Source organism: Kogia breviceps, chromosome 6, assembly GCF_026419965.1.
Source record: "Kogia breviceps isolate mKogBre1 chromosome 6, mKogBre1 haplotype 1, whole genome shotgun sequence".
Taxonomy (NCBI): domain Eukaryota; kingdom Metazoa; phylum Chordata; class Mammalia; order Artiodactyla; family Physeteridae; genus Kogia; species Kogia breviceps.
In genome coordinates, this window is record NC_081315.1 from 30,176,774 (window position 1) to 30,202,985 (window position 26,212).

The following is a 26,212-nucleotide window of genomic DNA, read 5'->3' on the forward strand; positions in this document are numbered from 1 at the left end:
AGATCCTGTATTGCTCAAGCAGCAGGGAAAAAACTTAATTTAATGATGCTGTACAGAATAAGATCAAACAGAAACATAAGTTATAACTTTCCCCAAAAGGAGTCAATAGCTTCAAAGATCCTAATCACAAAGATTGGCAGGGGTTTTAATAATGAGGACAATTCATTAGATATGTTTAAAATAAATCACAAGCATAATAGAATAGTATTCTGAATTAAATTTCGGCCTAACTCACAGATTACCATAAACTAGAAAGTTTGAGTAATTTTGGTTACCTTCCTTTCCTAAAGAAACTACAAAACATTTTCAGACATTTCAGCCATACAACAAAACAGAAAATTTTTCTAGCTGATATAATTTCAGAATTACAGTTTTCTCTACATTGGATTAGCTACATGCTCAAACTCAAAACAATCAGTTCCAGCATAGACTTCCTTTCCTATAGTCTACCAAGTCCAGTCTTAATAAAAGCAGCAATGCTGAACCCAAGTGCTAAAAACATGCATAAGACAAGATATGATTTGCTTGTAAAGTTTTTCATAAAATTATAACACTTTCATTAAAAATGACTTTGAAATACTTCTAAGTCACTAAAATTTAATAATTCACATGATTCCAAAATCAAAGAATTTCCTACCAATAAACTCAGACACACACACACACACACACACACACACACACACACACTAGCTAACAGCCTGTAAAAGAAATTACTCCATTTTTAAAAATCTCTTCTCTTTCTACAGGTTGCTTATTTTGCTAATTTTAAAAGAGACTCAGAACAAATTCTACCATTCACTTTCATGAAATAAACCTAATTTTGGCTTTATGGCTATGCCACAAATGTCTCTAAGTAAAATAAAGTTGCCATGGTCTGAAAAGTAATCAGAAATACATTTTAAAGGGGAAATTACATTTTCATTTAAGAATAGGAATTTATGCAGTACCTTGTAAAACTGACTACAGGTAATGGGAAAAAGAGGTATCTCACACATACAAGCCATGCTTGCATGCATGTCAGAGCAGTAAGTCAGGAGGACAAAGCAAGGAGAGTGATATATTGGTATTATATCCAGAAAAATATAAAGGCTAAACAAAATAATTCCACTCTCAATCTCACTGAATTTTGTAGCTTAATTCACTCCAGACCCTTTGAGGCAAAATATATTTTATAGACGATATTCCCTGAGGTTCTCCCCCCACCCCTGAATGAGCTAATGATAAATGCAATTAAATGGAAATTGTTTTTGAATCTAAATGAACTTCAATAATCTAACTAGCTGGTAAGGGAATCATAAGCTAAAGGAGATAGTTGCCTTGCATATAGGCAGAAGCAATTCAGCAAGAAATTCAAACTATTTCCATCAGAGTTTATTAATGTCAGTCCTACCCAACAGCAGCCCACTTTTCCATCATAAAAAAATAAATTCCATAAAAATGAAACCCATTCCTCACCTTGGGGTCAATTTTCTTGAAGTTAGGGTCTTCTTCATCCACCTCAAAATAGAGTTCGGAGGAGGTGACAGAAAGAGTGCCCTTTACTACAACAGAGGGGGCCACAAGCTGAGCTGGTGTGCTCAGGCTAACAGGACCTGCCAAAAGGAAAAGACAAGCCAAACAAGTTGGAATGATATTTTTCAAAAAACCAAGTGGATTCAGGCAGAAATTTCATTTAATTTTAATTCTCACCTCTAGCACTAAATTGTCTGCTTATCCCTTTTACACTTACAAATTCTGTCCACCCCAAATCTCCCTCTGAAAATGCAAAGTTAGGGTTCTCATACTAAGAGATCTATAATAGGAAGTTAATGATAACAGTAAACTAGGATTCAATTATTTTATAGGGAGTTGGCCTAGCTTTGGTCTAATCTCCTGGTTAGAAGGTGGCTCTGCCTAAATTAAGTCCATCCACATTCCATTTAGAAAACAAGCCTCAGGCTATCAAACAACATAGAAAAACAACCAGGAGCAAGGAAGACTCAATAGGCTTCCAAGGCCAGAGGTTAGCTTAGAGTTTGGCTGAGGCATGATTACAAAAAGATTACTAGCTTATTAATGAAGTGAGAAACATTAAACCATATTCTCTGCTAAAGATTTTGTGCCAGGTTGGCACAAAACCTCTTCCATAACAACTTTACCCCATGAAAGACTGGTAAAATACTTCTTTTCCAAGCCTGCTTTTCCATTGTTCAATATTGTTCAATGCGTCCAAATCTAGTATTAGTGTAGTTCAGGGACTCTGGGAGTAAACAGCTGGAGGGTGGGTTTCCAAGTGAATGAATTTTTATTGGAATAATCAAATCTCCACAGGGCTTATCAAAAAGACAAATCAGCCTGCTACTGAAAACAATAGATTCACTATAGATAGAAGAGCATAAAGTATATTAGAGCCAAACCTAAAATAAGGACTAAAAATAATAGTTATACTTATATATATTTATGTAGAGAGAGCTGTAATAAGTTTTTGAAATCCCATGTAAATTCCTCATTGTAAAAATCCTATAGGTGACGAAAACAGCAAGACAAGATTGGCATTTATAGTTCCGAATTAATATAGTGCCTATAAATATGGTACACCTATTCAGGTAATCAATGGGTGAATAAGTGTTTCAAAATTCAGATGAATTGACATTTCCATCGATTGTTAGAAGGGTGTTGGTCCTTAATCTCACATCAATCTTAATGTGTGCCAGTGGGACAATAGGAGGGATGCTCTGCAGAGATCAGAGCAGGTTTTGCCCTCTATCCCCAATGTACAAATACATTGTGTTTGCAGATGGGCAGCAGATAACTGCAGAACAGCCATGATTTCCCAAAGCTCATCCCTATAAATGGATGAAATAAGCAGCTATGTGTTCTTTTGCTGTCTCCTTTGCCCTCCGTACATTAGCATGTAATCCTGAGAAGAAATAACATTTTTTCAATCATTCTCAGACATTCAATTACAGGGTAAGCAGACAGCTGCAGGAGCTAGGGCAGCCTAGGTCCTACAGAAGACCCCTGACAATTTCCACTTCATTTCTAACCCACACCACTTTATTAGTGTGGATTACTTCTTAATCCTATTTCCATTGTCAAGATTATATAATTAAACTCCCCTTTCACCTCTATTACTGTATGAATGTATTACTAGTAGCAAGAATAGAAGCAAAATAAAGGTGGAGGAAATGAGTAAATGGATGTGAAGGAAAAGACCAGAGAATAGATAGCAGTGTCCACCTTACTCTCTACTCCTGCCCCAAATCCCTTAACAGTAAGCTCCAATTAATTTTATTTTACTTTACAGAGAGATTTACAGCCATCAGAGAAGATGCAATCATCTGTTTCTGCTTTTCATTATCATTCATTTCATGGTTGCGGATATGTCACTAAATAAAAGATTTTTCATGCCTTTTAAATTATCAAAATAGTAGATTATGTAACTTTCATCTACTGAAGATGTAGAATCTTTCAGACTTTCCTCCTTGACGGACAGAGCCACAGGCATTAAAGAAAAAAAAACATTTAATGAATGACTAAAATTTCAAGCTAAACAGGGGAATTTTTCCCATAAGGGAAGTAAAACTGAAAATCTGCAGAGCACAAATCAAAAATTGCTACATCAGATAAAATATGTGAATCCTGTGAAAAGCCATAGCATTCTTGGAGTGGATTTTTTGAGAGAGATAAATGTATATGCAGCATGTTCCCTAAGACCTGTATATCAAAGCAAATAGCTCATGTACCTCCAAACTTTATTTACAAAGCAACTGGCATACTTTTACTTACAGCTCTCATTTTGTAGAGATTAGGTAACTCCCATTAGATGGGTGAAGCAAGTTTGTTTCGTTGTTGCTGTTTTTGTACTTTTTTTCTTTTTCAGTAAAGATTATTCATAAAAGAAAAAGATGAGTAGGGTAAACAGAATAGAAAAATGACAGAGCAACTATTGAAGATTGGGGGGAAATGTTTAGAAGAACAAAAACAATCTTCATTTAATGTAATTGTAGGTGTAAAGCTGGTAGTCCTGCTTTTTCAGGCAGAGCTGAAAAAGTAAGTAATTAGATGCGTGTTGGCTCAGAGCTAGCTGAAGTATGTGCACGACCCCTGAATTTACCGGTGAGATTCTCTAAATCTTTCTCGTCCACGGATGACAGAGTATCGTCGTCGCCTTCCAGGAGGATCTCGTTTTCGGAGTTCTGATTTCCTAAAGCCTTACTCTTGATGGACTGTTTTCCTTTAGCAAGAATATCTTCATCTGCAGCTGAAATGAAAAGGAAACAAAGCTGTCCATCAGGTCTGGGAAGAGCACCCTGGCCGAGGGGCAGGGAACTGAGGTAAGGATAGGTGGCTCAAGATGGTCAATCGTTGTTACCCAGAGTCATGCAGGGCAGGGAAAGTGATCAGGATGGCCCACACGCTCCTGCTGACAGCCATGATTCCCCAAACCCAGTCTAATGTTACCTTGAACAAGAACCCTAATCCCATTAAATCTGACCCTTGCACTGCTCACTAAGCCTTTTATTTACTTATATTTAGGGCAGAAGAGGGTTCAAAAGCAGCACATTTTTTTGAAATTTGCTAGTAGAAAAAAAGAAAATGAGAACTTCGTTTTGGAAACAATGCCTGCTTAACACTGAAAAACAAGGAATACTGATTTATTCCTGTGAAAAATATTATAACGACAAACATTCTGAAATGGTTTGGGGTGTGGCTGTGAAGGAGAGTCCATAAATACAGAGCTAAGAGAGACCCACAGCCAATGAGGATTTAGGCGAGATTCTGAAGCCCTATCTGACACGAATAAAGCTACAGCAGCTCTCAGAAGCAGCACGCTCTTCCTCTTACTCCATCCTCCCTCTTTCTTTCACTAACCTTGCCCACATTTCACCCCACCCACACCCCTACTCCAGCCCTTATACAAATCTCCAAGAGCCAGGCAGTGTGGAAAGTAAGTGGAGGCTCAAACACTACCTCCTCCATGTGTTTAAACTAAAGGGCTAAGACACCCCGGGGGCAAACATAACAGAAAGCCTGGGATGAGAGGCATCTGGGCAAAGAGCCTCACACCGCCTGAACTGGAACAGCCTGTGGAGAGCAGCAGCGCCAGACTCAAAGGCACTGTGACAAGGCAGCCGGGAGGGAAGGAAGGAGGGAAAGGGTACAGCAAACAGAGAGAGTAAAGAAGCAGCTCTGCGGAGCGCCTACAGCCACCAGCGGAACCAGAAAGAGGAGCAGGGCAGCAGCTGAAAGGAGTCAACACTGAAACTCAAAATTCTGACTTCAAAACCCCATATATCCCTCCAAGGTGACTCCCATTGCTTTGAGCAGCTTTCTCCTTAAGAAATACATAAAAGCAGATACTAACTTCCGGACTGGGATTTTTAAAAGCGCACAGTGTCACATAAGGGAAATTTAGAATCCTCATTACACTTGCTGACGTTCCCTAGTCTCCAGCTAGGGAAATTCCAGAGGTAAAGCACCTGATCCACCAGGCAACAGCTACTGATATAGAAATAAGATGGCTAGGCTTTTTGCTCCACTGCAGTATCAGCCTAGGCATAAGGCCCCAAACCCAGAAAGGATAAAGCACTCAGTCTGCAGTAACATGACTAATATTTATCTATATAATTTATTCTAAATAGTTAAACTACATGTATCTTACCTAGTTAACTAGACAAATCAAAGCTTCTCTGAGTTTAATAGGTATGGTTATTTGATAATGTTAAAGGTAAAAGTTTATTTTTATCATATTTATTGTAAGTTCACCATGTATATCATTTATATGTAATACTTACGGCACTACTTAAAAGAACATAGAAGCTTTCTATTAAACAAGAAAGTCACCGGAAGAGGCTTTCTATATTTAGCTTTAAATACCCTCTATGGATGAATAAAATCTTATTTTCCTTCATACCCATATACAGCATAGTATGCTGCACACATATGAAGGTCTCAATAAATATTTGAAAAGAACTAAAAGTATCTCACTGAAATGGCTCTATTTTCTTAAATGCTATAAAGAAATACACCCAAAAAACACTAATTTTTAGGAAAATAGGAGTATGAGTTTTTATATCATTGTTTATATTTCAAGCATTTATATTTCCTTACCTTGAAATCACAAACATTGCTCTTAGCACAAACAAGATCTTTTTCAATTTACTGTAATTTTACTAAAAATAAATTGCTCACTGAGAAACACAAGAGAAATTACCATCTTCTATAGTTTGTTATAACGTAAATTATAATAAATTAACAGTTGCCAGTCAGATTTTAGTACAAAATCAGTATGCTACATTCTCATTTCCTGGGTTCATAATTCCTTCATCAAAGCAGAAATAATAATAATAATAATGCTAATATTAAATACACTTATCATGTGCCAAAGTATTCAAAGCACTTTACACATTTAACTCATTTAATTCTCATATACCCTCTGCTAAATTCTCCTTTTCACATGAGCAAACAGGCTCAGAGAGGTTATATAACTTGCTCAAGGCAACACAGCTGGTGATAAGTAGAGTCAGGATTCAAATCCAGTCAGTGTGGCACCAGCATCTGGGCTTCTAACCACTATGCCACAGAAAATGAAAATAACCAATAGACAAATATGAATGTATATGTAATTTACTGGTTCGTTTACTAATTCTTATGTTTCTCATAATGCATTTTAAAAAGCTTTAAGTCAGGATTATAATAAATAAGTACAGAATAAAAACGTATTCATTTCCAAACCTAAATTTGATGAGCATAGGCCAAACACATCAGAAAAAACTGAATTCAACAGCTCGATCATTACTTTCTCTGATTATTGCCATACATGTCCTGAAGTACACCAAGCTTATTTGAAAGAAATAAAGAAGGAAAAAAACTCTTTAATCTGAAAACATTTACAAAAAATGACAGTAAGAGCAGTCACTGGCAATACACAATGGTTTAACATAGCTCAGTAAATAAATTACATGCATTTCAACGACCACTAAAAATAATTTTTTATCCCTTCCAACTGAAATTTTAAAATTTTTAAATATGTTCTCATGCTGACAACAAATTAAAACACAATAGCTTTTGAATTAAAATTTTATGAAAAAAAATTTAAGTACTATATAGGTCTACTGTACGCATACAAACACCACTTTTATTTATTTATTTACTTATTTTTACAAGCTCAGATTCTGGAATTGTTCAACCTCAACTGAAAAAGCTCTTGTCATGGAAAATATGCAGCTTACTGATATTTAGAATGGTTTTCCTGTAATTAACTCCCCCTTGAGGATTTTAAGTTTAGCAGCAGTAAAATTACCAACAGTACTCTAATACACACCACATGCGCTGGTGTTCAATTCTCAGTGGTCTAATAGCTTTCTACTAAAGAACTTTTTTTTTTTTTTTTTCAAAATTAGAACAAAACTGTCCCAAGCATAAAATAAAAGATAATTATATTTATATGTGCTGGGAAAAGCATATTTTTAAATTTTGTTTGTCTTACACTCAATCAACCATTAAAACAAGAATCAATTATTTTAATATTTTCTGTGAATATATCCTACACTTGTATAAAAGTTAATTGGATGAAGTCAAAATATACTTTTGGTTCAATTTTAAAGCTTGATTCAGATCTTTTCTGGTTAATGAAATTATTACCAAACATGATAACTGTTTAAATTTTTCATATCACTATCAACAAACTGCCTTCGCTAATCTCATATATTATTCGGATTTAATATTTATCCTAACTTAATAACCAAACTGCAATTGTTACATAAAATTGGAGAAATCTGTAAAAAATGTTTTCTTTGAAACGTAACTTGTGATTCACTGAGGCTAAGAGCAATGAGAGGGCTCAGAGAAAAGCTGGTCCTCAAAATGTAAAGTTCAAGTTCTTTAGAGCTAGCTCTGGGCATGAGTTGATTTATCTATGCAACACAGACTAGGTAAGTAAAATTAAAACAGAAAAAAGAACACAGAAAACTGTTCCACCTATGATATATAAATCCCTTTTTAGAAGTCCACTGTGCAAGTAAACTGGAATTATCAATAGCCCGTATTATAGTAAAAAAAAAAATTGATACATTAAGAATTAGCCACTTTAGTAATTAAAAAGATAACTACTAGGATAACAAAGTGACCTCAACTGTACATAAAATAAATATGAGTGTCCACTTAGTGTGACATGCAGTACATACCATAGCTGTTTATTCTGAACACGACACATAAAGAATACCTTATATACAAGTATCGTCCTCAACTAATTCCCCTTTATAGTTTATGCAATTTCCAAGGTCAAGAAAATTCAGTCTAGAAAAATTAGTGAAACTACAAAGGATAATTAGGAGAACAAGCCAAGTTTATCTCCTAATGATCATGGGGTTCTCAAAAGTTTTAGATAAAGAACCTAGTGTATTTGCTCCTAAGAAGGAAGCAGTAATATCTGGCATTATTGAAGATATGAGAGAACGACATGATTTAGGATCTTTACATGGTCTGTCATTCCTAGAAAATCAAATGAGTTACTTGTATCATTCCATGTGATTGCAAGATACTTTTAAAACTATGTTAAATACTCCTCATATACTTCTATTAGCATGCACATTCTCTACAAAATAAAAATGTCTTAAATTCAATAGGATTCTAGTGCTAAACTGCTTTAGCATTTGAATTAAAATCAATCCACCATTTAAAACATTTTTTACATGGCTTAAATTTGAATATAAAATTCCCATTATATTTAACAATGAATTTTAGAAGACAGCATAGCACAATGATAAGAAAATCTGACTAGTCATCAGTTAACTTGGGATTTAGCTCTATGTCTACCAAGAATTATGTTGGACTTTTGTTTCCTCAGTTTCCTTATCTGTAAAGAATAAAGTTAGACTAGACTTTAGTCTTAGGTTCTTTTCAGATCTAAGATGCTCTGATAATAAATAACTGACAAACTGGTCTCCGTGCATTAGGAGAATGTTACGAATCATTACAACTGATTTCTAATAAATTTTAAAACTATAAAATTGGAGAAAATGCCCTCAAGAATCACATATGCACCTCTGCTTCCTGCTGCTAATTTCCATAAAGGATATTTAATCATAAGAGGAAGTATTAATTTTAATTTAAAAATATGACTCAGTTTCTACAAAGTTAAAGAATTCTCCCATTATAAAATGACTTTTATAAATAACCACTTTGGAGGGTCTCTCTTTGAAAAATTACCTGAAGCTCTTTTCCCCAAGCAAGTTACTGTGAACTTGGGAAGGGCAATTAAATTGTCAGAATTTAAAAATTTGTTTTTAACTAGAAGGTAGCCAGAAGTAGAGTCATGGGGCTGGTATTGATCGCCTGAACAGAGAACATCACTCTTCAGGTATTTACTCTGCCACCCTTACACCAGAGGCTTTCCTTCAAATCAAATCAATCTATAAAATAGATGGTTTGTACTACTAAAATACATAACTAATCTCCAACAGTATTTCTATTTAGATGTCCTCCTTTGATAATAATAATATAGTTCGTGATGTTTTAAGATCCTGCGTTTTCAAAATGTCCTGTCTCCTGTCCTGATTTGTAAATCAATTACAAATAAAAGTGAGAAGTCATAAAATAGTATGAAACTGACATACTATCCTCAGTAATATCTATTTTAATTATTCAAATTCAACACTGAAGCACAGTATTCATCCACACTAAATTCTACGATTTCACATGCTTTTTGATCACATTAACTGTTTTGTTTTCCATTCTTGATTCTTAATATATTTATTTTTATCAGCTTCCTTATTGTAGTTAAGTTAGGATAAAAAAAAAAGTTTCACAATTAACACAAAATTAAAATTGAATTCAACTACAAGATACTCTAATTAATAAAACATTAAAAAATTAAGCTCTTCGCCTACCTAATGTATTAGCATAAATTATACCGACATCAAACAATACCACACTACAATCTGTGTGCTGAGTTCCAAAACTAATAGTTCTTTATTATTTAAAATTAAAAGTATATAAAATATGATTAGTTAGAGCTTTTACCTTTTTTCAAAAAATGTTATATTAAATATAACATATCCCTTAATTGGAAGCATCTACTACACATTTAGTTAGATTTTTAAAATATATTTCAGATTTAAATTTATATTCTTAATCTTTCAGAGTACTTTAAATATTAATCATTATGAAACTAGCATAAAATATTACCAAATAGAATGGAATTACATAAAATGCTAAACTTTACTTCTCTCTCTTAATTTAAAAGTGCATAATAAAACATAGATATCATTAATATTATGTAAAACTTTCAATTACTATTTAGAGTAATTACAGTGAAATCTGCTCCTATACAGGATTTTAACTATTCAATGACAGTAAGCATTGCTAATAAATATCTTTTTAAAAAATCAGACTCTTAGCATTAAAATAGTTGACATGATAATGTTATTTTAAAAGGTAAAGTTCAGCAACAAAATTAAAATTTACTCATTATAAAAAATTCTATAATTTCCCAAAGTTAGTTAAATGTACTATTTTTGATTGAAATGATTTTAATAAGCTCTGTATTAAATCTATACAACAAATTTTAAATTCAGTTACTGCTATTTCTTTCAGGATAAAAGACTAACAATTTGCCCATATGCAGTTTTAGAAACCAGGTCCCCCTCTCCAGCTATAAAAGGAAAATTTTTCGTAAAAATATTTGTACTGTCATTCATAGACTTCACAACTCAATGTTAGATGACAGTTCATAAGACAGAAAGAGACTTATTAAATTTTAAGTGCATATGGTAACATCTTTATGACTGAAAAGAATAAAACTACAAAAAGGCTAATTTTTTTCCATGTAAGGGTCATTAACCAAAGCCAAGAAAACAAAAACAAAATGAAAGAAAAATAAAAATAGATATATAACTCTGAAATGTATAGCACCACGTAAAAAGTACTTGAACCTTAAAAGCAAAAGTGGCCTAATTAATTCTACATCTTATTTCTCCTTCTCCACCTCCTGTAGTTGAAGATTCAGGGCCCTGCAACTATTATTGCTTTTAGGTCACTTTGTTATTGACTATGCTCTGTATGATCATTTATTTTAAAGGACTGATGTCACATTTGGTGTTATATCTGATGACATATTGTGGACATTTTCTTCCAGAAATGGCTCTTTAAGGCTGAGTGCAAGAGGTTAAGCTGCCTGACTGAGGCCAAACCTAAGATCACAGACTTGTAATCTAAATTCTTAATATCCTTCTTGAAAGTAATTTAACATCTACTTTGTATATTACATACTATCATTTAACCATAAGCTGCTGCATGTTAAATACCGTGAAAAGGGGAAATCAAAACTATTTCTCATCTTACTAAAACTAACCAATATTTATTTTATAAAATCAAAAATAATTTAAAATGGAGAGGTATATTTTCTCCCATAATCAATAAATCTTAATTGGCTTTCAAAAATTATAAAACATTATGTGAAACCCTATGATCAAAGAGAGTATATTATCAAATCCAAAGGACTTTTTCAGTTTTTCCAATTTGCTCATCAGGCTTCTACCTAAACTGAATCATAGTGCTATGCATTATATTAAAAAAGGGAAAATGTTTTGTTAAGCTTTGATAACGAAATGATGCAGAACAGGAACATATGAAAATAATGTCTATTCTCTTTTTTTCCAGGAGGTGTCTATCACAACCATCTACAAATCAAGGCTCAGAAAGTATCGAAGCACTTGGACATTTATTACCAGCTCTCCTGCTTCATCATCTCATGCTAAAATACCATGGTTGAGAGCAAACTATATACACACAACAGACCTAGAAACGTATTTGGTTTGTAAATGCTGTCTTTCTGATATTCATGGATTTAAGACAGGCATCCTGGATTAATTTACTCAAAGCTGAATGTGTCACTTAAAAGAAGAAATATTTTATCTTCCTACTCTGAAACAAAGGGTCTATGTTGAGTAAGTTTTGCATGTATAACATAATAAATAAATACACTTGACACCATAATTTAATAGGACTCTACACTAACTATAAAAAAATTGAACTTCTGTTTCTGGGGTGAATAACTGTGAAATGTGGCACTGGACCATTTTACAGTACCTTGTAGTAATGAAGTTATGCTCTTCATTACCAAGTACTGTGCTGTACCTGCTGCTATTGGCAAGGAGTGGTTTATACACTGACCATGTTCCACGGCTGTTTTTAGTGTCGCTTCAGGATGTGTCGATCCTAGAGGGTTACGCACAAATCGTCGCCGGCGCCGCAAGTCATCTTCCCAGTAGTCGAGGCGCCAGAACTCACGAGGACGACTACAATGAAACAGAGAAGCCACATATGTTAGCAATTATCAAACAGCGTGGTAGCACTGAATTTCTGCATAAAGCTCTCCTTGTTTGCTCTGCCTTTTTTTTCCTCCCATTCCTCTTAATTCTCCCTCCACCTCACACTCTCCTTTCTGCAATCTTTAACTTAGGTATGTCCTTGAAAATAACAATATCACCTTCCAGTCTAAGGAACTCCTTTTCCTTTTTCTTGGAAGGTGAAATGAGCACTAAATACATCATTCTGAAATGAATTGCTGACAGTGTGATCAGTTTCCCCACACTCTAGTGGCATGTGCTCTGATTTCAGCCTCATTTCAGCCTCAGCAGGGCACCTTTCTCTGTGGCTGCATTTATAAACCAGAATAGGGAAAAGGCTATTATAAATATGGTATAGCATTACCTATATTAATCAAAGTCTGTCCCCCTTCATTTTTCTTCCTAATTTGTGCCTTTTTGCACAAGGTCAGTAAATCATACCGTGAATTCTTGGTCCAGAAAGTGTTAACTTTAATGAATATCTCAGTTACATGGTTATGCATGTGATAATAAAATATTACTCTGTTTAGATGTGCAGGAATTTAATTAAAATAATCTCTTAAAATATTCATTACATTTAGCCCCTGAGGCTTAGAACAACACAAGAAAATGCATTTCTTTTCCATTTACTGTTTTTAAATAAACCATTCCTATAGAGTGAAACAGCAATCTATATTCAAGCAAATCAGATTGGATTTCTGTTTTATGTAGTCTGTTTTTATATTTAATTAAAAACTACATGCTATATGATGTGCAATAATTGCTATATCAAAAGCATACTTTTAGAAATGTATTTTTTAAAGGGTTCACACAATTCAAGTTCTACTATATTTTCCCCAATTATGTAGATCTTTTACATGGCAATATATAAATGTCAACTTTCTCTCCTATTAACTAATCATGATCTAGCATGTTGTAAAATATTTTCCTTAAAAAAATCTCCGCAGAATGTATTTAGTCACTAAAGGTACACAACATGAAAACCTCTAAGTTTCAATAATGAAATTTAAAAATTCATAATCAAAACTTCTGCAAAAAATGACTAATGCAAAATAAAATCTCACTTGTATTTCATGAGCTAATAAAATTGTACCTGTCAGCTTTGACAAATTAGTAGCCTTGACCAATTGACAGTCCCAAAATACCTACATAAAAGTTACCCATATTTTGATGTTTTAAAGATGCTACCTTTAAAAATTCAAAATAGATTTGTAAATAAGTACTTCAGTGATTAAAAATTATCTCAGATTAATAAAAGCATAGATAACAAATAGTGCATTATTTAAAGAAGATATTTTTTAAAAACGATAGGAATCTTATGCTCTTTTCTTAGAATGCTGGGGAGACAAGGGAACAGCAAAGATTTCCTTTGTTGACTTTGATCACGCATAAAGAGGAAGAAATATAAAGTAATCTAAATGGCATACAAAAAAGTGTAACAATTGCAGTCTTCGAAGAGAGAAATTAAAAAGCTCTTTTATTCTTCTTTGTTATTTTGCTGTCCACATTTTAAATGAAAACTAGTATTATTATTTCATTTAAATTAAATAAGAAATACATACAGAAGTTACATATAAGCAAAAGAAAACAGTTGTTTGAACTCAATTAATAATATAAAATTCTCCTTAGGTGAGTGGGGAAAAGGCGGTACACAGATGGCTATGTGTATGGCTTTGATAGTCATGAAGCTTGGAAAGGCACTTCATCATTCTGCCTACCTACATTTATCTGTTAAAATTATTATCAAATATCAGCCAGGGTGCAGTCGTGAATCACAGGCTGCTCCTCGTCTTCAGGGGAATGATACAATGAGGGTCTATTCATCAGTGCGGCAATCGGCACAAGTAATTAGTCCCCTAGACTGAGATCTCCTACAAAGCCTATTTCAGTCAGCACCACAAACATATGACGGTGTAAAGCTAATGAAAGCTGCTAAAATTTGTTAACCTTTTCTGCCATCAATCCTTCTACTATTCTATGCTTCAGTATTATGCAAAGGTGGTAAATTATTAATTTTTCATTTATCCATCCTTCTGAATTCACAGTCAAATTAAGTGATGTCATTCTTCTTGATAACAACTAAAATTATAAGAGATGTTAAGCTGCTATTATAAAATTATTACTAAATTAGGTAACAATAGAGTCTAGCAAATGCTCGAGTGAAGTCAAATCTGATTGTTATTAAAGAATGTGTGCAATAATTTTTGTCATACAGTAGGAAAACCAGAGGAATTTTAAAATCAGTCACAAATTCGCCAGAAACTCAAAGACAATATCTATGAGAATAATCATCAAAATGAGGAGGAAACAGAACTATATTTATTTTTGTGCTCTTTGACACTAACAAATAATGGCCACAATGGTGAAATTTGGCTGAAAAAAAAGCACTGATACATTAGAAACTGAGAAAAAATTTTGCGGTAAGTTTTACTTACCCTAATTATGTACTTCTGCCTTCAAATTTAAATGTTCTATATAAAATATTAAAAAGATACCATCCAAATAAAATAATCTATACCTCACCATGATAATCTTTACACACCCCCGAAACTACATCTCAGACTATCTTCTCATGACAAGTAGTCGACCTCCTGTTACAACAACTAAAAATAGTCTCAAGACAAAACAAAATCACTCATTTCAAATCACAGATCTAGAACGGATTACAAAAATCAACTAGAGAAAACAACAATTTCAATACACTTTTGAAAGTCTCTCCAGGTGATGCAGAATACAAACCTTCAAGGAATTTACTCAAAATGGAAGAGTTAGTAACTTCATTTGAAAAAAATGGCATTTATCATCCAATTTATTATGGTTAGAGTGATACATGTTCTTTGAAAAAAAGGCATACTCATTTTTTTCAGATGAAGATAATTACTAGCATGTTTAAAGCCATTTACATAGAAAGAGATTAGGACCTAAAAATTCACTGTTTTCTCCCAACTCTGCTCCTTCCAACAACATACAGTCTCAGTGTAAAGCTCTATCACCAAGAAAATGAGTCACAATTTGTGAACAGTATTGGAAAGGGGAATGTGTAGGTTTCAATCATCAACTTACTATAACTTTTGATTATTCACATAAAGATTTCACTCTTATTTAGGAAATACTGCCACCTCCTCTCCAAATGCCCCTTCTAGGGGAAAAAGGATACAAAATTGGAAAATTTGTGAAATCAATCCAACATTCTTCTCTTAAGTTTATTAGTTATAAATAATAACTTATTTAGAATTAACTAAATAAGTTATTATATATTTTTGGAGTTATCACCATGGTATGGTTAGAAAAAATTAAAAGACTCCATGTATTCAGAAAGACTCTTGACTGAATACATGTATGAATAAGATGAGAAATCACTTATTCTGAGAACTTAGAAATATATATCTAGATCACTATATACCTATACCTCTATTTATCTGTATCTATCAAAAAAATTACATTAGTACTACATGATGCCACATTCACAAACTTCATCTATATTTATTTCTACTAATAATTAAAACTAAGATTCCCCCAAACTTTTCAAATTCAGGATGTAAGCCTAGGCTCTGTTAGATCTGGAAATAAAGCCTTCTCTATAAAAGGTCTAGTAGTTAGTTCCCCTTTTAGTATACAAGCTCCAAGTACTAAAACCTTTGACTAACAGGAATATATTTGTCTTTGGTAAGTTGAGGATGTCACTGAAATTAAATGCTCTAACTTTTCTTTCTAATTATTTCTCTCCCTTTCTTTGGCCTAATTTCAAAGTCTAAGATTAAAATGACAATATAGGTCTAATTGTCTATTTCAAAGTCTAAGCATAAATCATCTAATTATCTATTCAGTTTTTTAAAAACCTTCACATTTATGTGTTTGTACACATAAAACTTTAACGTATTGTTATAATCTACATAAAATAATATAAAACAATGCCATTTTTATTTACAGAATATGTCTTTCTGCAAAATCAGATAGATTGTTGAAATAAATCTTAGAAGGAAATACAACTCAAGCAACAATAGATAGGCTATTTGTTCTCCTCCTGGGCCCACTCTGGTCACTGATTTGATCTAGTAAAACAAATGAATAAGAATGAGCCAAAAGACAATCAGTTGGAAAAGGAAGAAATATTAAAACAGAGAATCAGTAAGTAAGGGATGATCCACATTTTCCTCTAACAGTTGAACGGTTCAAATAATATATTATTTTCCACATGCAAATTATAAGACTTCTTAAAGTTCAGTTTTCCTCAGAGAAAGTATGGCAATCTAATCAGCCTATTAACAGTGTTGAATGGATGGATATTGAATTAGACTCCTAAAATAATTTCTAATCATAATGATTGACTCTACCTTGAGTCAGTGGCTAGGGATACAAGGATTATTAAGATATTGTCGCTGACCTTGGGAGAAGACAGATGTGAAAATAAATAAGAATTCAAAAAAATGTGTAATACAGCGGAGCTCTATTATATGCCCATTAAACTTCACAACTAGAAGGAGCACTGTCCACATCAAAATGTGTGTAAATGGCCCTCCTGGAGTTGTGCAATGCTCATTTTGCACTGCTGCATAAGCACCCTATGAGAATGATATGGTGCTCTGAGAACATCTTATCTTCCCCCCTCTCCTTTCTTTGCTCAGGCTCCTTTTTTCTTTCCTCGAGCTAAATCTAATCTTCAGAATAGGGAACAGAACAAGGCTCTCCAGATGTTATCAGTAGCAGTCACACAATTCATATTCCCCTGATGTAGGAAAAGGTGTTCAGACCGCAAATAGGTATGGTTGTCAAAAAACAGGCAAAATTTAATATGCAGAATAAAATAATTGAGAACAAAAGAGAAATATTACCATCTATTTCATTGAAGTTGTTAAATTCATATTACTTTATCAAGGTATATTATGTTTTACTATCATTCTATTAAAGTAGAACAATGTTAATTACTGAAATTAGTAGCTATATAAATATTCTAATTATTACATAATCTAAATGTATTTACACATTAGTCAAATTAGTCAGATATATGCATGCTTGTCATCCCTTTGGATTTAGTGTTATTTTAATGTAACTTGGATCTACGTCAATAAAAGAATGTTAGTTTTAAAAACTAGCAATTCTTTTAAAATAAAAGAATTGCTAGTCACAATTCAAGTATATTAGAAAAATTTCCTATTTTCCAGCTTTCCTATTTTCTCGTGACAATACCTGATAAATCTTGATGACCTTAGGAGAAGTCAGTAATAAATTCTTCTGGCCAGAAAAAAGTTCTAAATCCTAGAAAATTTTAGTATTCATATTTTATTCTTAAATTTGTATACTACCTGTTTTTCTAACTCCTATATCTGGTTACCTTCTGTTTCTATAGTTTTAGATTAAAAATTAATGCTAGACATTAGCTACAACTTAAATAAACGGTAACCTCTAAAAGAAGTACAGTAAATATTTTCAGTGCACTGTCAGCTAGAAGATAAAAGTGCTTAAGTTCTAGAAGGGTTTCACTTTCTGCATAAATCTTGGTGAAATAATGTGCAGGTACTATCGGATATCGTACAATATAAAAGAATGCTTTATCTCACAAACTGAAATCTATTGTGCCTTCATGCAGATAGACAGAAGAATATTAACTAAAACCTCTGTTTACCAAGTACCAACTATAAATCAAATGCAGGTGATTTATGCACTGTGCTGTCTTAATGAAAAAAAAAAGGAAAAAGATCCTTCAGTTGTATGGAATCCAGCAGATGGGACATCTTCCAAAGCAGAATCCTTTCTTTATTGAGGCCTGACATAGAGAGTTTATATTACACTGAGTCAGTAAGAGCATCGTATATATTATTTAATTATGTAAAATTACATTTTATGTAGTTATGAACTTCTGCAATGGTACTATTCAGTGTATTTCTCTATTTGCTTTTAGAGATAACTAGCGACCCATCTTCATTCAATTAGTTATTACTTTGGATATTTTTTTAAAATATAATTTTGCAACAAAGTCAATTATTCAAGAAATAATCCCTAGATGTTGTTAGCCTGTTAACCATTTATTTATTCACTTAGCTTTTTTTTTTTTTTTTTTTGGCGGTACGCGGGCCTCTCACTGTTGTGGCCTCTCCCGTTGCGGAGCACAGGCTCCGGACGCGCAGGCTCGGCGGCCATGGCTCACGGGCACAGCCGCCCTGCGGCATGTGGGATCCTCAGGGACCGGGGCACGAACCCGTGTCCCCTGCATCGGCAGGCAGACTCTCAACCACTGCGCCACCAGGGAAGCCCTCACTTAGCATTTTTACCAGGAGTAAGTTACGAGAAAATAAAAATCTAGTGCTAATTGTACTACCAGTTAAAACTCTAACAATAGAAAACTGAAAAAAAAATTGAAATAAATGATATTGTTGGATTCAAGAAGCCCTAAAACTCACCTCAGTAGCCACTCCATTTGCACAAAACTGTTCTACCTTCCCCAAAAATCTAATTTAAAAACTAATTCACCAAACATCAGTTGAATGCCAACTATGTACCAGATCTTGGTACATACAAATAAACTATGCTAGGTTCAGCCTAGAATTTTTTTATATTATAATCAGGATAAGAAAATTATCAAATATCCATAATAATACAACTTTAAAGTAGACAGCATTTACTGCATTAGGCTACTGTGTGCTAGACATCAAGCTCTTTTATACACATTATCACCAAGCCTCACAACAACCCTGCCATGATTTAATACTGATATTTTCATTTTAAAGATGAAGAAACTAAGTCTTATCCATCAGTAGTAAATAATAAGAATCTATGGACTTCAAAGCCAGTGAGCTTTTCACGTGCCATTTCCTCTAGAAACTCTTTTGGATACTCTTATAGCTTTGATGAAAGTCCTAATTAACCCTGCCTGGGAGGATTGAAGATTTCATTAAGCTTTCAATGAGGATCTATTTTGTAAGTTCCATGAGGACAAGAGTTTGTGTCTGTGTAATTCACTGACCAAGAAGCACAGTAACTGAAACAAAGCAGGAACTTAATAAATAATCAATTAAAGAATGAATGAGATGACTTTTTAAAAGAAACTTAAATGATAAACAGGAATCTGCTGGGCAAAATGGAAAAGGCATTACAAGCAGAAGAAATAGCAAAGGTATGGAGACCTAAAAAGGCACTTCTATCTAAGGGAGTTTGGGTAAGAAAGATAATTTCAAGGCAGCCTCAGGGTGGCAAAGGCTCAGGTAGGAAACACAGGTTTAGAATCAAGATTTCAAGTCACTGTATAATTAACTAAAGTGGTTCCCTTTAGATCTTATAGGCCACAGAGAGACAACCAAACTTTCTTAATACAGGATTATTTATGATCAGCCTTGTATGTTACATGGCAGCAATATAAAATAAGGCAGTGGGGATGCAGTATAGAAGCTAAGATTTCAGAGACATATGTGAAGTGGAATAGATAAGATTTGATGAGACATTCAACATGGGAGGTGAGGAAAAGAGGAGATAATGAGACAATATTGCCCTGTGACAAAACAGGGCAATGAGGGGAAAAGATGCTATTTAACGGAAATGATGCAGGTTAAGTAGACATGGTTGGGGAGAATAACCATGTCATGGATACATAATAATGTCTAGGTAGATATGTCTAATAAATAAGCAATATAACTTGGGAACTCAGAAAAGCAGCCTGGGCTAGAGATATAAAATTGGGAGATTGATTAGCCTTGGAAGTCAATGTTTTCAGGTATTCGTTGAACAAAAATTTATTGAGTTTTTACTATTAGCTAGGTATTGTGCTAGATCCAGAGAAAACTATACTGAAAGGACAGGAAAAAGTAAAAATGAAATCTGGGAAATTCCAATATTTAAAAAATTGCAAAAGAGGAAAGAAATAAATAGGGAAGTAATTGCTTCTCACAATCAATAAGACAGTAGAAGAACCAAAATAGAATGGTGCCAAAAAAGACAAAGAAGCAAAGACTCTTCAAAGCAGTGAGTGGCCAGCAATATTTAATTCTGCATAAAAATGTCCAGAAGGATGAAGAATGGAGAGAAGCTTTTGATTGTTTTTGTGTTTTAAACAGTTTTATGATAATTTATATACCATAAAGTTCACCTGTTTAAGTATACAGTGCAATGGTTTTTAACATATGTACAGAGTTGTGCAACCATCACCATAATCTAATTTTAAAATATGTTTATTTTCCCCCAAAGAAATCCCATACCCACTCCCAGTCAGCCCATAGTCCCCCTTCCTTGGGAATGGATATGTACAGTATTTCACAGTATACAGGTTAGAAGGTAGGTGAATGTGTTTGCTTTGGCCTGGAGCTTCTGAAGTTTGGACCAGTCTTAAAACAAGTCAAATTGTAAGTGACTGATTAAAGGCATTTTTATTAGTCTTGGAACCTTCTGGAGAGCCTAAGGACTATGAGAATGCATTTTTTCTTTAACATTTCCAATATCTCTATCTCCAATACCAAAGAACTGAGTCTAATTTATCTTTTAAGGGAAATTCTTTAAAATCAAATTTATAACTAATTCATAGTATAAAATATACAGCAGCTAAAGTTTCAAAGTAATTTATATTAAAAACCACTAGTCTTTAAAATTTCTGGATATGATATAAAAGTATTTTGGCTTCACTTCTTTTAAAGTAAAGATAATCACCTTAGCTGTACCATGTACTAGGTCTATGACCTACATAAATCATTTATCATCTTTGGGCCTCCATTGCTTTAATAAAATAATTGTAATTTGTTCAGTTACAACAGGGCTGTTGTGAGGAATCAAATGAAATGAAGTCTATGGAATTGCTTTAACAACAGAAAAATGCTATGTAAATATAAGGCATTATTTTCAGTTAATAATGAAATTAAGTGTTTGGATACTTCTAAATGCCATTTACTTTGATAAAACATGTGCTTAAAGTGATATCACCAGTGACTTCAAACGTGATTCAAGAAAAAAACGATTAAAAGCCCTTTAACAGCCCCTGGCAATGATTAGCTTCTATGGATTTACCTATTCTGGATATTTTACATAAATGGAATCACACAGTATGTAGAGTTTTCTGACTGGCTTCTTTCACTTCACGTAATGTTTTTGAGGTCTATCCATGTTGTAGCATGTAACAGTACTTCATTCCTTTTTATTGCTGAAACATATTTCACTGTATTGATATACAAATGACCCTTGACAACACGGGTTGGGACTATGTGAGCCACTTGTATGCTGACTTTTTCAATAAATACATCGCTAAACAATTTGGCGGTTGGTTGAATCTGTGGATGCTGACCCAGTGATGTGGAAGTGGACTATGGGACTTGAACATCTTTGGATTCTGGTATCCAGCACAGGTCCTGGAACCAAGCCCTATGAATAGCAAGGGATGACTGTACACAGGTTTTCAACTTGAGGGAGGGTGGTGTCAGAGCTCCTAACCCTCTCAAGCTCAAGGGTCACATTTTGTTTATCCATTCATCAGTTCAGGGACATTTGAAGTGTTTCCATTTAGGGGGATCTCTGGGTTTTATGATTACAAAATTTAAGTACTCACTCATCTAATAGTTAATCCCCTCCCTTTTCCTTAGAATTGCAATTTTCCTAATTACTCTTTCCTAAGAATTACAATTTTGTAATATTGTAATATCTATCACTTCTTACATGGTTCAATGACTTATAGAAAGCTGACTCTAAGCCAATTACGATAATTCCGTCATTCTTCCAGTGATTGGTTCCAGAATCTAGCTTTAAGCCAAATATTGCTTAAATTTCCTGGCAATCATTTTTTCACCAATCTGAAATGCAAAACTTCTATTCAGTAGTTGGGACAGTAATTCTGCCTTTCTCCTGATTGACTGGAACAAGGAAATGTTAGACTCAGCTGCTGGCAGCTATAATACAACCATAAAGAAGCCAGACTGGGGAAAAGTTTACACATCCAGGGACACAAAACTGAAAGAACTACAGAAAAATGGAACTGAGGACCTACCCCAACACCTTTACATACCCACACTGCTTATTCTGAATGATAATACACTTCTTCACAGTTTAATTGAGGAAAATCACTTTGGTTAGAGTCAGGTTTTCTTGCCTTTGCAACCATTTAACAGATATAAAGATTACTGGTGATGCCATTAGCTATTTGATTACCACTGTGAAAGAAAACTAGACAGTAATGAAATGCTTTGGTGGAGACAGTTAATACTGACTTTGTTTTAAAAATGTGGGGCAATGAAAGGAATGTGGGAGATATGATGGTAATTTAAAGAGAGTAAAGAACAGACTTAAGCATATGTGCAGGTGGAAAAGACAAAGTCTAAAGGGTGAAGATAGCATGGGGGAGGAAGGGAGGAACAAATTTTAGAAAGAGAGAAGAGGTACGACCCTGTGAAAAGAGCATGATTACTTTGGAACTAAGCAAAGTCACTTCCTTCTCTGTGGCAAGCTGGAAAGCTGTAAGCCTCTGCATTTTAATAAATAAGTTTAGGGTTAAAGAGAAGAAAAACTGAAGGCCTGATTTTGGTCTGAGTATTTCTATTTCTGTTATTAAATAGTAGGGTTTCCATTAAAGAATAGAATAGAGGGGTAAAATTCAGAAAAGTTGTCTTGGGGAATATGAAAGAAAGCTAACTACAGGAAAGGTTAAGGATGACTTAAGTAGTCACAAAGGTCTAGCAGAGATTGGAAACCATTCGTCCATAGTGGCACTAATCTGTACAGCTGGGATCCTCCCCACCCCCAGCTATACTCAGCAACCTAACAGCAGGAGTAAAAAGAGCACTTGGCTAAATTCACTCCAGATTTAGGACTAATTTGGCTGCCAGGCCAAAGGAAGGTAAAGGAAAATGAGTAAGAAAATGGTGAGAATGTCTGGGATGGGTAAGGATGATAAATGCATGATCTCTCTGGACCTCAATAAAATAAAAAATTAAATGTAAGCTTTATTATACGTTGATTCATTGGGAAACCAAATTTACCTTGCTTTCCAAGTCACTGATATTGATGATAATTTGGTTTCCCAATTAATTAATCAATATTATGTTTAATCAATGTATCTAGTGCTTCTATTTGATGCTGTTATGAATTTTCAATTTGTATTAAAACATGCCTAGAATGAAAGAATGGAGACTTAAGCTGTATTTGGAGACTGTCTTCGGTCTTCAAGCTTCAGCATCATGGTAGTAAATAGTCACAGGGCTGGACAATGTGCACACAGAGAACAATCTGAAGCCTCAGGAAGATAGGACCTCACTCTCTTGAGAAACATATTGCATTATGCTCCTGGAAAGGGGATGGGGACTAAAATTTAGTGATTGCCAATAACGTATCAGGCACTCTACTAAGTATTTTACATGTGATCTCATTTAATTCTCAAAACAACCCTATAAATTAGAAATATAATCCCAGATTAACAGGTGCAGAATTGAGACTCAGAAGTCAAGTAATTTAGTTACCAAGAAACAGCTAGACCTCACATCTGTGACTCTCCATTACCGAAGGATTTTGGTAATGCTACTTCTGTGCTATTTTGGGTAAGATATTCATACTAGTCCCATAAATATATTCATTATGACAGTTTATTGTACTGGTATGAGTTTTAACATCCCTTTTATGAAATGACAGAATAGAGTGGGACCTAAATTTTTTATAAATTATATGACTAACTATTAGCACACATTCCAATAAAGAACAATTACAAAATATGTAATTTTTCCAGCATTAGCATCACCCAAAATTGAAATAGCAAGGCTACTAGATTGGTAGGTAGGGGAAGGGGTTATAAAGCTCTGTTGCTCTTTATTAGATAAGTAAAGTTAAAGTAAATACTAAGTATTGTGTAGTGCAGGTCAGCATTCATAACTGAAAAGTCTGGAAGCTATTAATATTCACTGAATGTTTCCAGTAACTCCTATCATTTGCCCCAAATGTATAAAAAGTACATGGTATATAAGCATATACAGTGTATGAGCCCAATCTCATAGCAAAGAACACTGCTTTGGCACTGAGGACATCCATTTCTCTCAAACTAGGGTCCTATATCACATTTTTGTTGTTGTTGTTCTTAAGATAGTTTACAAGTTATAGGGAGAGAAGGAAAATGCAAAGAAATATCAGCCTCCATTGTATGACACTGATATATTTAAATAAATAATTTAAAGGCTGAAATGCATCAGCAACCCAGCATAATCCAACACTTCCTGCCTTTAATCCAAAACTCTCAGGGAAATATTGGTAAAAGCAAACAACTGATTTTAACTAGCATAAAAGAAATATATATATATATATATATACTGTGCTTTACAAGCTAGATAAATTAGCAAAAAGTATGTGCTCCTTATCCACAGGGGAGAATGGGCTTATTATGTTACACTTCCAGGTTTTTAAGACAGTTGGACGCCAGTTCTCTCAATAGTTGCTGTCATCTCCTACAAACTTTCTAGTACTTCCAATTTTGAAGCAATTATTCACATTCAGAAGTGATTTATTTTCCCCTTTCTTTACTGCATCTCATTTTTTTCTGGCTCTTAATAACCGGTTCTGCTTTGGCTTAATTATATTCATTTACAAATATTTTTCTGAATGTCTACTACTATTCGGAAAGCACTGGTTGAGGTGCTATAAGGGATACTCATATGAGGAAAACAGAGTCTCTAATCTCAAGGCACTTACAATCTAATAAATGGGATAAAATAAGCAAACAAAGAATTATATGGCAAAAGATCCACGCCATAAGAAAAGTAAAAATCCAGAGCTTTGGAAATTCAGAAAAAGGAGTAAGTGATCACATATGTTTTAAAGGGATCAGGAAATGCTTTAAGGAGCAGGAGATTTTTAAGAAAGATCTTTAAGAAGAGGTCAAGTTTCAATTGATATACAAGGAAGAAGATGGCATTGTAGGTTTTTAAGAGAGCATAAGCAAAAGTATAGAGGTCAGAAAATTAAGCAATCTTGTTTGGTTGGTCCCAGTAGGAAATGCGGTATAAAAGAAAGGTTGGGGCCTGGCCATACTGTAAAGGAGTAGGGATGAAAAACTAATGAGTTTATATTTCACTTATTCACTCACCTACTTAATCAACAAACAGTTACTGAGCACCAATGATGCAAGAGGATCTGTGCCAGGTACTGGAGATTTAAAGAGTCATTTGGTGATAGTATCCTCAAGGACCTCACTGTCCAAAAGAAGAAACAGATATATGAAGAGAAAATTTTAATATATTCAAAACATTCCTTGAAAACACAATGGAGGGGCAGTATCCAAAGTAATAGAAGGCCACTTGGAAGGCCATAACATGCAAATTGAGCCTAAGAGTTAACAGATGCTAAGCAGGAGAACAGGAAAAGGAAAAGCATTCTTCCTGAAGGAATAGCATTAGCAAAGCCAAATAAGTAAGAAATAATTGGATATATGCCAAAGTTAAGTGTTTCCAGAACTTCTGGAGGGTATAAGGCAAGAAGTGGCCAAAGAAGAGGCTACAGAAATAGGCTGAAGCCAGATCATGGAGAATCATCTGAGGAGTCCAACTCCTGGACTATGTGTGAATTTTTTTTTTTCAGGCCTAACCACAGACAATTACAAAGACTTTAACCTGCCAGGCATCTTTGGGGAAAGCTGCCCTTTCCCTCAGACCAGACTTGGTGTATAGCCAGTGCACTGCGGTCTCTGAACAAAGTTACAGACAGGGACTCAAGAGTCCACTGGCCGGTCATGCTCTTTACATGCTTGCATTCCTAGACTCTGCACCTTCATCCCTAGGTTTCTTTATCTGAAGCTTTGGCACTGGTCCTCTTCAGGTGCCTTTGGTGAGGCCTTCTTACTAGAGGAGAAAGGGGAAATCCTGAAGACACTTTTCCCTACTCTCACTCAGTCCACTTGAGCCCTTCCCCTTTGCCTCCTTCCAAACTCAGAGTCCATA

General features: G+C 34.2%; 1 protein-coding gene across 2 annotated transcripts in view; it reads right to left on the reverse strand.

Moving 5' to 3' along the window:
• LRBA (LPS responsive beige-like anchor protein) overlaps positions 1 to 26,212 on the reverse strand; it is a 721,911-nt gene that overhangs the window by 299,419 nt on the left and 396,280 nt on the right. For both annotated transcript variants that reach the window (XM_059066707.2, XM_059066706.2), the window contains exons 37-39: positions 12,157 to 12,281; positions 4,097 to 4,243; positions 1,456 to 1,592 (exon numbers count right to left, since the gene is read on the reverse strand). In XM_059066707.2, coding sequence (XP_058922690.1) covers positions 1,456 to 1,592; positions 4,097 to 4,243; positions 12,157 to 12,281 — 409 coding nt within the window. The remainder of the gene's footprint in view (positions 1 to 1,455; positions 1,593 to 4,096; positions 4,244 to 12,156; positions 12,282 to 26,212) is intronic.